This window comes from Saccharomyces mikatae (assembly GCF_947241705.1).
Source record: "Saccharomyces mikatae IFO 1815 strain IFO1815 genome assembly, chromosome: 14".
NCBI classification, from domain to species: Eukaryota; Fungi; Ascomycota; class Saccharomycetes; order Saccharomycetales; family Saccharomycetaceae; genus Saccharomyces; species Saccharomyces mikatae.
In genome coordinates this window covers 389,153-401,904 of record NC_079269.1, presented here as the reverse complement: position 1 = coordinate 401,904, position 12,752 = coordinate 389,153, and the positions used below count along the sequence as shown (strand labels likewise).

At 38.6% G+C, this 12,752-nt stretch overlaps 6 protein-coding genes across 6 annotated transcripts; 3 read left to right on the top strand and 3 right to left on the bottom strand.

Moving 5' to 3' along the window:
* Positions 1–39: 39 nt before the first annotated feature.
* On the bottom strand, positions 40–1,521 carry NCS2 (Ncs2p; the record flags this gene model as incomplete). The annotated part of the gene is made up of 1 exon (XM_056225277.1): positions 40–1,521. One exon carries the CDS (start codon positions 1,519–1,521, stop codon positions 40–42), a length of 1,482 nt encoding a protein of 493 aa, XP_056079111.1.
* A 481-nt stretch (positions 1,522–2,002) lies between these two features.
* TOM70 (protein channel TOM70) lies at positions 2,003–3,856 on the top strand (the record flags this gene model as incomplete). The annotated part of the gene is made up of 1 exon (XM_056225276.1): positions 2,003–3,856. One exon carries the CDS (start codon positions 2,003–2,005, stop codon positions 3,854–3,856), a length of 1,854 nt encoding a protein of 617 aa, XP_056079110.1.
* A 353-nt stretch (positions 3,857–4,209) lies between these two features.
* Positions 4,210–4,506, top strand: MRP35 (mitochondrial 54S ribosomal protein bL35m; the record flags this gene model as incomplete). Its single annotated transcript, XM_056225274.1, has 1 exon — positions 4,210–4,506. The coding sequence occupies one exon, from the start codon at positions 4,210–4,212 to the stop codon at positions 4,504–4,506; it is 297 nt and encodes a 98-aa protein (XP_056079109.1).
* Positions 4,507–4,842: 336 nt separating this feature from the next.
* On the bottom strand, positions 4,843–7,836 carry NMA111 (Nma111p; the record flags this gene model as incomplete). Its single annotated transcript, XM_056225273.1, has 1 exon — positions 4,843–7,836. The coding sequence occupies one exon, from the start codon at positions 7,834–7,836 to the stop codon at positions 4,843–4,845; it is 2,994 nt and encodes a 997-aa protein (XP_056079108.1).
* A 297-nt stretch (positions 7,837–8,133) lies between these two features.
* Positions 8,134–9,549, bottom strand: NAF1 (RNA-binding snoRNP assembly protein; the record flags this gene model as incomplete). The annotated part of the gene is made up of 1 exon (XM_056225272.1): positions 8,134–9,549. The coding sequence occupies one exon, from the start codon at positions 9,547–9,549 to the stop codon at positions 8,134–8,136; it is 1,416 nt and encodes a 471-aa protein (XP_056079107.1).
* An 854-nt stretch (positions 9,550–10,403) lies between these two features.
* ESBP6 (Esbp6p) lies at positions 10,404–12,419 on the top strand (the record flags this gene model as incomplete). The annotated part of the gene is made up of 1 exon (XM_056225271.1): positions 10,404–12,419. One exon carries the CDS (start codon positions 10,404–10,406, stop codon positions 12,417–12,419), a length of 2,016 nt encoding a protein of 671 aa, XP_056079106.1.
* Positions 12,420–12,752: the final 333 nt, after the last annotated feature.

The window sequence follows — 12,752 nt, the reverse complement described above, 5'->3', positions numbered from 1 at the left end:
ATAAACCGTTGAAATAGTCATTTTTCCTTTGACATTTCGTTATTCCTCTCCATCGGAATGTATCTCAAATTGATTCAATATTTGATTCAATTCTTTGTTGTCATTACTCTTGTTTACCAAACTTTCCATGGTATCAATTTTTGGCCACATCAGATTTTTATCCTTGATGCTGGTATTCAGTAAAATTAAGCAACCATAGCACAATTTGACATCATTGTCACTAGCATCGTGATTATTGGTGGGATCCTTCTTAATTTTATCTAGCAATTCCACGTAATGAGTGTGAGATTTTCCTAATCTCGACTCCTGCCATTGTTTGAATAAAAATTCCTCCTCGCATGTCTCTATGGGATAAGGCGAAGTAACTGTAATCCTGTTTATCCAATTAGATGGATTTGTATATATTCTAGATTGACATAGTTGACATTGTGACGGCTTAGCTATATTTGATACAGGTTGTGCCAATTTATCTGCTGTTCTTAAAACGGTTGATATTATATTCGAGTAATCGTTTTGTATATCTTGAAAGTATTTGGTAGTAATTTCGTTAATTGTCATATTTTTAACTAATTTTTGTTGACCAAGGGATGGTGTTGATTTCTTAGTAATCATGCAGTTAGGTTTGATGTTAGTTTCTTCAACGTTAATAAGGAATTTTGCCAAATCCTTAATTTGTAAGAAGCTTTCAATTTCAATGGATAATAGATCTTTCATTGGATATATATTTTTATACTTGCATGCTTTGTTACCCAACGTATCAAATGAATCAGAGTCCAGAAAGGTTGCTATCTGGGAACCTTTACCTTTTACCACAAGAGAAATGATCACCTCAGATAATTTTGTCATAGAGTGACCCCACATTATAGCATCGTTACCATTTTCGTATGCGAAATGCTTGATCAATTGATTTTTTATAATCGATATTAAGTCAGCTCTAGATGAATTGTTCAGACAGTATTTACTCAATATTTCCCTCAATGTCAATCTATCACTATCATTTACTAACTTCAACTTACTGAAAATCTCAAAATTTTCATCGTCAATGATCAGATTCGATAATTCCGACGTGCTATTGAAGAATTCATTAATGTCAATGAAATGAACATTAAATATATTTTTTACTTTATTCAGTTGTAACATTTTTTCATTTACCAAACATTCCATACGTTCTTTAATAACAGAAAGGCTTTCTTCGGAAAATATAGTAAGTATATCGATGGTGAAGCCCGTATGATTATTATGCTGCTTCATTTGTTCCAATAGTAAGTCATGAACAATATCAAACATAACCAATGACCCTGAGTCTGAAAGTGACAGGGGAAGCAGAATTTTAGCCACTGATCCTTCTTTATCATGTGGATATATAACTTTGAACAGATTTCTGAAAAAATCATCTTTCATCATTTGCTTTCGTTGTTTAGTGTTCACGAACTTGACAAAGCATTCATTGCAAAACCTTTCCTTCCTAGACTCAACAGTCGCCAACTCTCTGCTTGATGCAGGACATCTCTGGCACTCCATAACTTGATAGAACTATATTCTGGATAATTCAAATGAAGCCATTGCAAACAGATAAAAAAAGTTTATACATATCTCATCTCATCTCATCTCATCGGGACCAGAGCAATTTTTCATAGTCACAATTGAAAAACTATAGAAAACGTCCATAATGATAACAGAACTTGTAAATTTAAGATGTATTAAATGAACACTTAATTCAAAAGAACCTTCCATGTATTCTCCAAGAACTTTAACAAAGACTGAGAATTTCTCTCAATTACAAGCTATTATCGAAAGAATGTGGTCGAGAGGATACGATCAATCATGATAATAGTACTTTATATATCACTATGTACGAACGCTAATGGCGTATATTAACTTTTTGTGTTTGAACGGCCAGTAGAAAAGATCTTAAAGGAATCAAGAGGAACTTTATCCACCATAAAAGAGAAGCAAGTTCCGAAAGTGAAAATAAAGCCACATCCGAGGTTCCCAATTGCCAATGAAGAACTTTATTTCAAAGAATAAGACAGCTATTTTGGCAACCATCGCTGCTACAGGTACTGCACTTGGTGCATACTATTACTACAGCCAATTGCAACAACAGCAACAACAGGGAAAGAAGAACACAATCACCAAGGACGATAAAAAAGAGGTAAAGGGCTCTCAGAAGAAGACAAAAGATGGTAGTGAATCTACAGCTGAGTCAAATACTCCTGTTTACCCAGTCTCTAGCAATGGTGATCCTGATTTTTCCAATAAGGCAAATTTTACTGCTGAAGAAAAAGATAGATACGCGTTGGCATTGAAGGACAAAGGTAATCAATTCTTTAGAAATAAAAAGTACGATGATGCTATTAAGTACTACAATTGGGCATTGGAATTGAAAGATGATCCCGTTTTCTATTCGAATTTGTCGGCTTGTTATGTTTCCGTTGGTGACTTGAAGAAAGTTGTTGAAATGAGTACCAAGGCTCTAGAATTGAAACCAGATTACTCAAAAGTTTTGCTAAGAAGAGCCTCCGCTAATGAAGGGTTAGGAAACTTTGCGGATGCGATGTTTGACTTGTCTGTATTGTCTTTGAATGGTGACTTCAACGATGCTTCTATTGAACCAATGCTAGAGAGGAACTTGAATAAACAAGCTATGTCTAAATTGAAGGAGAAATTTGGCGATATCGACACTGCTACTGCTACTCCAACGGAATTATCCACGCAAGCACCTAAAGAACTGAAAGACAAAACAGAAAATCTACCTTCCATTACATCCATGGCCTCATTCTTCGGTATTTTCAAACCTGAGTTGACTTTTGCCAATTACGATGAATCTAATGAAGCTGATAAAGACTTAATGAACGGGTTAACTAACTTATACAAGAGATCTCCGGAAAGCTATGACAAGGCTGATGAGTCTTTCACGAAGGCTGTAAAGTTATTTGATGAACAATTGGACAAGAACAATGAGGACGAAAAGTCAAAAGAAAAATTAGCCATCTCTTTAGAGCATACTGGTATTTTTAAGTTCTTGAAAAACGATCCATTGGGGGCTCATGAAGATATCAAGAAGGCCATTGAATTGTTCCCAAGAGTTAATTCATACATCTACATGGCATTAATCATGGCTGATAGAAATGACTCGACCGAATACTATAATTACTTTGACAAAGCCTTGAAACTGGATTCAAACAATTCTTCTGTTTACTATCATCGGGGCCAAATGAATTTCATTTTACAAAATTATGATCAAGCAGGAAAAGATTTTGATAAAGCTAAAGAATTGGACCCAGAAAATATTTTCCCTTATATTCAGTTAGCATGTCTAGCGTACCGTGAGAATAAATTTGATGACTGTGAAACTTTGTTTAGTGAAGCTAAGAGAAAATTCCCGGAGGCACCTGAAGTACCAAATTTCTTTGCTGAAATTTTAACTGATAAGAACGACTTCGAAAAAGCCTTGAAGCAATACGATTTAGCCATTGAATTGGAAAACAAGTTGGACGGTATTTATGTGGGCATTGCTCCTTTAGTTGGCAAAGCTACTTTGTTGACAAGAAATCCAACAGTGGAGAATTTCATTGAAGCTACGAATCTATTAGAGGAAGCATCCAAATTAGACCCAAGAAGTGAACAAGCTAAAATTGGTTTAGCCCAAATGAAGTTACAACAGGAAGATATTGATGAAGCTATTACATTATTCGAAGAATCTGCTGATTTAGCCAGAACTATGGAGGAAAAATTGCAGGCCATTACTTTTGCTGAAGCCGCTAAAGTTCAAAAAAGAATCAGATCTGACCCAATTTTGGCTGCAAAGATTCAAGAAACTTTAGCTAAATTGCGCGAACAGGGTTTAATGTAAATAGTAAACATAAACTCAAAAACTTTTAAAAAAAGGCAGGAACTAAATAGCGAAACACACGAAAGACCAAGGAGGAACAGCGATAGCTTCTTGCCTCGAAATTTTCTGTTTCCTATTTTTGTTTTAATATACACATATGCATGTTCTAATACATACGTATCTTATCTATTTTCTTCCATTCTGTAAATAAATAGCAATGGGAATAACCCAAACCAAAATTTTCAATCTTAAAACTTCTTGATCAATTCGCGGAGGCTAAAAAAAAATCTGATCATGAACAGAAAAAATATACCCCAACAACCTTGGAAACCGGTGTGGATGAAAAGTGAGAACGAGAATAGCAGATTCAAATCATGTCTATGTTTAGTATATTCAATCCCCTACTAAAAGGTTCCAATAATTTCAAAGCAAGGTTCCACGGTTTTCTATTCAATAATGTTTCTACAGTAACAATAAGAACTCTAATGAAAACTCATAAAGGTACAGCAAAGAGGTGGAGGCGCACTGGTAACACTTTTAAAAGAGGCATTGCTGGAAGGAAGCATGGTAATATAGGCTGGTCCCATAGATCTTTGAAAGCTCTAACTGGAAGAAAAACAGCCAATTCAGCTTATCTAAAGCATTTAAAACGGTTACTACCCTATCATTGAGAAAGTAGATTCTATCATGATCTTCCATGAACCTCTAATGGCCGCAAACCCCAAATTTTCTGTTTAGGTCTTTGCATATTCTGTCTTCATGTACATAAATAATCACATAACAATAATCTAATACTTATATAATTGTCGATGCAGAAGAGCATCAAGTGTTGAAGTTATTTCTATTTGCCGAAGACTTACAACAAGTTCGGCATTATAATCCTGTTTCTCACAAAAGATTGTGAAACATGGCAAAATACTTTGATGAAAGTTTGTTAAGAAATGTTTCTTGCAAGGATTTCGGCATATATATATATATGTGTATGTGAATACTCTATCAAATTTCAACTATTTTTCGCTCTGGCTGTTACCGGTAAATTCCTTTTCAATCCACTTATGTGTGATGTTGTCTCTCTTCAATTCTGCAGTTGGGAAATAGTGATAATTTGTTTTCAGTGAGATAGCAAAGGGGACGTTATCAAAAGTCATTAATCTCATTTTACAATAACTATTATCGGGAATAGTTTTGACAACCTTCAAAAATATATCTAGATTAGGTGTTTCAATTTCATTGACGTGTGTAATGAAGTTCGTAGCAGATATACCGTATTGGAGTGCCGGTGACGATTCTCCTCTGAAAGTACAATAGACGCCTTTTGGAACATCAACCATGGCTTGTAAAACTGCATGATGTGGTTCTTGTAAGATGCTACCTGCAAATATTACGAAGTGGTCAGTTTCCTGAACTTCTACAGTTTTGATTTTCAGATCAACAATGTTACCATCACGAACAACTTTGAAATCCAGTATAGCTGGCGGTAGAATACCATCAGCTGAGCTTACAACTCCGTTCAAATCATTCATTTCAGTAACCAACCTACCATCTACAGATAAAATAACATCACCGGTCTCTAAATGAACTGTATCTTCTGTATAAGAAACTCTGGAAACAGTGATAAACTGCAATCTATTATTTGATTCATGTTCCATACGCATTATCCATTCTTCTGGTACTCCTCTAATTCTAGCTTGTAAAACGGAGATAGAACCAAATCCAGCATCGACTATACTTACTCTTGGTTTGCCACCATTCTTCAAAATATCTATAACTTCCTGGCAATCCATTATATCTAAGCCCATCAAATAAACTTTCTCTTTATTTTCTAATCTTTCGCCTAGAAATGGAAGCCACAAACCTCTTACTGTACCGTCGTCATCTGTTAAAATACCAGAATTACATCTAGTACTAACATTACAGTCAATAGAAATAGCTTCTAAGTTAGAAGCACGATATCTCGGAATTAGGTTACTTGGGATACTAACAGAGGAAATGTCGGTGACAGTTGTCTCTGAAGTCACGATTCTATCATTCTGGGTAAAACCTATAAATTGAAGCTTATCACCACGTTTCATTCTTGTGGTAGACAATTTGGGGGTAATTAATGGAGCCTTTACTAATTTTGGATCGTATTTCACAATAGCAAAATTGTGAGTTGGGTGAAGAAATTCCACTGTTGCCGGTACTACAAGCGAATCTGCAATGGTAACAAAGGTATCAAGACAGTCGTGTGGGACTACCCTTCTAGAAACAAGGACATAACCTTTTTCCGCATCAACAATCAAACCAGATGTCTTCAAAATATCAGCGGAAAGTGAATCCAGTGGAACTGCTGCCATTGTCGCCACTGTACACAAAGATGACGATAACTTCGCAATTTTTTCATTATTGACAGGAATAGGGATAATTTTGGCCGAACGAGGTTTCAATGGCTCAGCAGGAAGTGGATCCGCAACATTATGGAAATCCCAAATACCGGTTGTATCATTTCTTGTATAAACTCTGAATTCATTGCACCAATGGCGGTCAATGTAAATAGATGTAACAAGTGGAGAATGCTGATCTGTCAGGTGATGGTATCGTACAGTAACACGCTTACGGTCCGGAATAGTTTTCATAATTTCAATAAATGTGTTCAAATCAGGTGTTTCTTTGTTATTTATGGAATCTACAATCCAACCCACCCTTTCCTTTGAATCAAAGTTGAAGGACCCTGATGCACTACTTAAAAATACACCTCTGGCAGGTAGAGCATAAAATCTTGCCATTTGATATGATAGTTCATGAAAAGTGGCACCACAAACCTCTACATAACGATGAGGGGTGATATCGTGTAAGTCACCAACTTTACAAACAATGGTATGTTCGACACCACCTCTTTGAATAATTAGCTTGATTTCCTTCCCAACATTTTCATCTTGGATCCTATCTACTTGCATGAAGGAAGATATAGTCTCATCATTTATTGAAATTAGAGTATCACCTTCTTTGATTTTATCATAACCGGGGCCTTCTCTCAAAACGGTTTCGGCCACCAAGAGCCCAATATTCTCGGGAAATTTAGCACGAGCCTGACTTTCCCTTTCAGAAGTCAAACCTAACCTTCTACACTCGTCGTAGGGCTTTAATAACCATTGAACCTGGATCGTACCACGTGTGATAGGTTTGCTGGTTTGAATGCAAATTAATGCTCTCAAAATTCTATCTAAAGGTAAAAAAAAGTCAGTGGATGCTTCTGTAGAACCGCCAGCTTGTAAAGCCACTGCATATCCGTCTATATTTACCACTGGAGATCCACTTGAACCTCCGGATGCAGAAGCAGCTGCTTGGATGTACTCAGTATTAAAATCGTTATATGTTAGCTCTCCGTATTCTGGTGCATTTCTGTCGATCCTACTTATGAAACCTGCTAGGATACTTAATTTCTCACCGGCATCATTACCAACAACTCTGATTTCTGAGCCGACCTTAGCCAAACTTGGTTTTAGTGCTAGCGCTTTGATCTTAGAGTATTTTATCTTTTTTGGATCAAATTTTAGAAATCCAAAATCGTGAACCGGATCTCTGTAAATTGGTATAACATCACACTCCTCATGGTTATCAAAAACTACGTAACCCACAAAGGGACCAGGCCCAACAACGTGTCTATTGGTCAAAATAATACCCAGCTTCGCGTCCACTACAAATCCGGTAGCTTCAGAAACTAAAGCTGAATCGCAATCGAATGGAGCGACTTGTGAAAAATGAATAGAAACCACTGATTTCACAACATTGGAGATTGTATTTTGCCATCTTAGATAATTTTCTGAATCTGTTAGCACGGCGTTATTATTATTGGCAAAATGCAAGGGTTCTATGATGATCTCATGGTCTGTGTATTCTTCCTCTTGGTCTCCGGGGGCGCTTTCCAACTGTTTCCTTTTTACTGGCGATGTTTCAGTTGAAATTTCATCAGAGATTTTGGCATAGTCTCTTTTTTTTTTGTTGCTCAACGATATAGTCATTAATGAATATGAGAACCCTTAGTTGAACGTTTGGTATGAGTTTGAACAAGAAATGATGATATAACGTAAACCTTTCATCGATACCACGTAGAGCTGACGCATATACATATACCTCTAAAAAATTCATATCATCGCCTTGAGGAAAAGAAAAGAAAAAAAAGAAAAAATATCACGTTACACGCCGCGATGACGTGCAATAACGACAGTGACAGTAATGATTAAAAGACCGATAGAGTTTTCCTAGGCCTTTTCAAGCTTTTATATAATATATAGTGGTCCTTGATGAGATAATTAACGCTAATTCCTTGGATCTTGCTGCTGCTGCTGTTGCTGCTGCTGCTGCTGCAACAGTATTTGGTGTAACTCCATTACTTGCTGGAAATTACCATTTCCGTGAGGAGGCATTTGAGGTGACGGTTGGGTGTACACTGGGTTTTGCATCTGTCCCATGGGAGGTGCGCTATATGAGTGTGGTGGTTGGCTTTGGGTCAATGGCATAAACGGCGGTTGTGTTGGTAGCGGCATATTATTAAACGCGGGAGCAGCGTTGCCATATGGAATCATGTTAGAAAACTGGGCTGATGACACCTGACCAAAGGGCGGAGGTGGATATTGGAAGTTTGATGGTTGAGGGAAAGCTGGGTAGGGTGGATAAGACATATTATTTGGTTGTGGTGGGTAAGGGTAGTTATTTACAGGGAACTGTTGTTGTGGTACCATTGGCACCAGAGGCGAACGATTTCGGTTAGGTGTGGTGCTGGCTTCATGTTTAGTGTTTTCGCGTGCATTTCTTGATTTGTACCCATGTTGCAACGGAGCACCATTGCTCATGCCCAATGGCGGCACTAGTTTGGGTAAATTACTGGCCTTGGGTTGGCGAGCTTTCTTCACCTTGACATTATCAGAATCGTTGGGTTGTTTACGGTTATCTCTTTTCTTTCTTTGTTGCTGTTGCTGTTTCTTCATTTTTTTGAAAAGAGCTTCTTTTTCGTCGTCGGAAAACTCTTGTTCCTCTTCAGGTAATTCTTCATCGTACCCATTAGACGCATCAGTACCTTTGTTGCGCTTCAGTTCAAAAGTGTCTATCCAATGGGCATCAGGGGTGACTATACACGCCTTCTCACCCAAACGCGCTTTCAACTCGTTAAATAAATCTCCTTTTGAGTCCGGCAATTTGATTCTATAAAACGGATTCTGCAATGGCCCAAAAACTTCTGTCAACATCCCAATCAAAGTTCTATCCTCCAGACAGAAAATAGAGCCCTCTTTCAAAACTCGTTTTTCGCCCGACAACATGGCATGAATTATTATATTGTTTTCAAATGCAGACTTCAAAACGCCAATGGGAGTGATAGTCGTTCTCTCAGAAATCTCATAATCCTCTGGTAATTCAGGAACAGTTTCCTCTATTATTTCGTTCTTGGATATTATGGGGCCAGAAGGCGAGGCATCTTCGTCCTCATTTTCATTTTCAATCGTGTCCTCGTCCGTGTCCTGATCAGCAGAATCAGAATCAGAATCAGCATCAGAACTACCTCCTGAAGACTCAGAGGAACTGCCAGCTAACCTCGCCGCGTCTACCGCCGCTTCATCGTTCTTCCCATCGTCCCCTCCATCACCCAAAAGACCCAAATCAACGTCGTCCTTCGGCAATTCCAGGTTCAAGTCCTGATCTGGATTCTCCAAAGCCTTAGAAAACAAGTCGTCTCCCATGCTTACTACTATCTCGATGTCCTGTATTTCCCTCTTCGCAATATATAGATTTTTCTCCAACTTACTATCCTATCGATCCTTTTCCTCTTACCTTAAAGCTCATCGCTTGAAAAATTTCATCGTCGCAAAAAGAAACGCGCAAGGTCTTACCCGAGTGTTGTGCCCATCGATAATGTGCAATATGGATATACAAGCATCGTACTGGTGTGAACAGCACTAATCGCTGGTGTGGTTGTGACCTAGTGTCTGTGCTGACTAAGCAAGATTGATTTTAAATGTTTGAGAAGCAGAAGGGGAACATGATCCAGAAAAGAGGGGGATGGATATGTCTGACTTTCAAAAAACCTTAAGGCTAACGTTATCAAGGTCTGGTGATACGCTCAGAAAAGAAGGCCCACGATTCAGCGCATAACGCACGAAAATAGAGTATACCCGAAAATAATATCTTTATAATCAGTAATATTTTCCACGATGAGTTTGGCATGAACGCTTTCCGACGATAACCGAGATAGCCTACGGCAAAGGTGGGCTACCTCGGCAATCGTAAAAAACCCCCGCTATATTCAAGAAAAATACTTTGGAGAACTATGGGTAAAAGACTTGGCATTTCTTGAACCTCGATATGTCGACTACTTAGAGAGGAGTTCAAAGTAAAGTGCCTCTTCTCTATCATAACAACTTATCCAACTTGGACCGAATTTTTTTGGTAATTAGATGTGTGTGAGGCAGAATAGTACATTGCATTTATCACACCACATATAAAAAGTTCTATCTTTTTTCCTATCTTTTCTGTACTTTTCTTTACTTTTTTCTCTCACGTATGTTCACGGGGCCACTGAAGATAAACTTGAAAAATGATATCACAATCAAAGGACAACGTCTCTGGCTGCTCAGAAATGGGTTCTGAAACATCTTCTGAAGTTTCTTCAATAAATTCTTCACCGCCTGTATCGTACTCCAAGGCTTCTATTGCTGGTCCGGCTCCGCTTTCTGGTCTGCACAGCATCAAATCAGACGATGTCTCGAGAAAATTGTCTATAAGTAGAACTTTAACAAGCCGGTTGAATGATATTAAGAAAGCTGTTGATGACGACAACGCGCAGACGGAGAAGGCTTCTGCAGACGTTAATAAAATATTAGAGTCGAGATTTGATGTGGCAGATGCAATCAGGCTACAGCAAAACGAGTCACAGCAGTCAAAGCTAAACATCCCCGTGTCTCGTCCTGGTACTGCAGGCGTCTCATCGCGGGGACAGTCTTCTTCTTCTTCCTCTTCTAACGAAAATGTCAGCACAGAAGCTAAGCCTTCCACGGACTCCAAACTCATGAGGAATAGGATATATCCAGCCTCCACCGAAGGCTCTGACAAGGATGTTGAGGCCCAAGGAATATCTGAGTTCGAGCCTGATGAGCCGACTGTGAGGAGAGTGTTCACCAACAAGTCTACCGGGCAGCTGGAACTGCCTCCCGACGGTGGGTATGGTTGGGTCGTGACATTCTGTGTGTTTTTGACCATGTTTTCGACATGGGGCTGTAACGCATCCTTTGGTGTCGACCTTGCCTACTATTTAAATCACGATACTTACCCCGGCGCCTCAAAATATGACTACGCATTAATTGCTGGTCTCACTGTGTTCCTTGGTCAAATCTTATCACCATTTGTAATGGCCTTGATGAGGATAATCGGTCTACGAACAACCATGCTTTTCGGCGATGCCCTGATGCTTGCCGCGTATCTCTTGGCCTCCTTTACAACTAAGTTATGGCAATTGTATCTAACTCAAGGTGTTATGATCGGTTGTTCAATATCGCTGATATTTATTCCAGCAACAACCCTTTTACCAGGATGGTTTTTGAAAAAAAGAGCCGTCGCAATGGGTGTCTCATTGTTGGGTACCGGTGCTGGCGGTGTCGTTTACGGCTTGGCTACAAATAAAATGCTTTCAGACTTCGGAAACACAAGATGGTGTCTTCGTATCTTAGGTATTTCATGTAGCCTAAGTGTTCTCGTTGCTATTGCTTTGGTGAAGGAAAGAAATCCTACACCCATTGTCGGCTTGAGATCTCCTCGACTCATGTTTGAGCAACTCAAAGCAATGTTTTCACTAAAAGTTATAACCAAGCCATTCGTATCGCTGATTGCCCTGTGGTTCATGTTCGCATTGTTTGCCTACAATTTAATGGTTTTCACTCTGTCTTCATATGCAATCTCTAAAGGATTATCTGCACACGACGCCACCACGTTGACTGCCATTTTAAATGGTTCCCAAGCCATTGGGAGACCTCTAATGGGTCTTGCAGGCGATAAGTTTGGTAGGGCAAACGTAACCATCGTATTAACCTCTTTGCTAACACTATACATGTTTGCCTTTTGGATCCCTGCACATACTTTTGTCCAGCTAATCTTCTTCTCAATTTTGGTTGGCTCATGCGTTGGTGTCGCCAACGTTATGAATACTGTTTTGATTGCTGATATGGTTAAACCAGAAGAGTTTCTGCCTGCTTGGGCCTTCGTTAATTACTGCGGTGCCCCATTCTTATTGGTGTGTGAGGTGATCGCACAGGCATTGACAGTAGAAAACGATAAGAGCAATCCTTATTTGCATGCACAGATCTTTTGCGGTTGTTGCTTTATTGCTGCGCTGATTTTGATCTCTATTCTTCGTGAATATTCTATAAGACTGAAACTAACAGAAAGACAAGCTATGACAAACGAAAAGTTGAACGAGTGGAAGCCTGGCGAATACGATACCGATTCTACAGATGAAAATTGGTCTAAATTAAGAGATAGAAAGTCCAAGTATGACCTTCTTTTGGGTCCTGGGCTCAAAAAATACTTCCTTAGGATGGTATACCCAATGAAAGTATAATGCATATCTGTATAATGCCTACGTTGTTGGCTTCTCTAACCATTCTTTTATAGTTTTCGGTATTTCCACTTCATGCCATTTTTCATTAGTATAATCGCGATATACCACTAGCACCAAAGTGCCCTTAGCAGAAAATGCATTTTCTCAACTCAATAGTTGTGGATTTAAGCAAACATGAGCATGTATATATACGACAAGCTTATCTTGAACAAACAAGAAAGTAGAGAAAATGTGAATGTCTATTTTTATTTGCGAATAAATCTGTAAAGCATTAGCTATTATTACAACTTATATATTAGATTAGCGCGAGGGAAACCCATTATTCAATGAAAA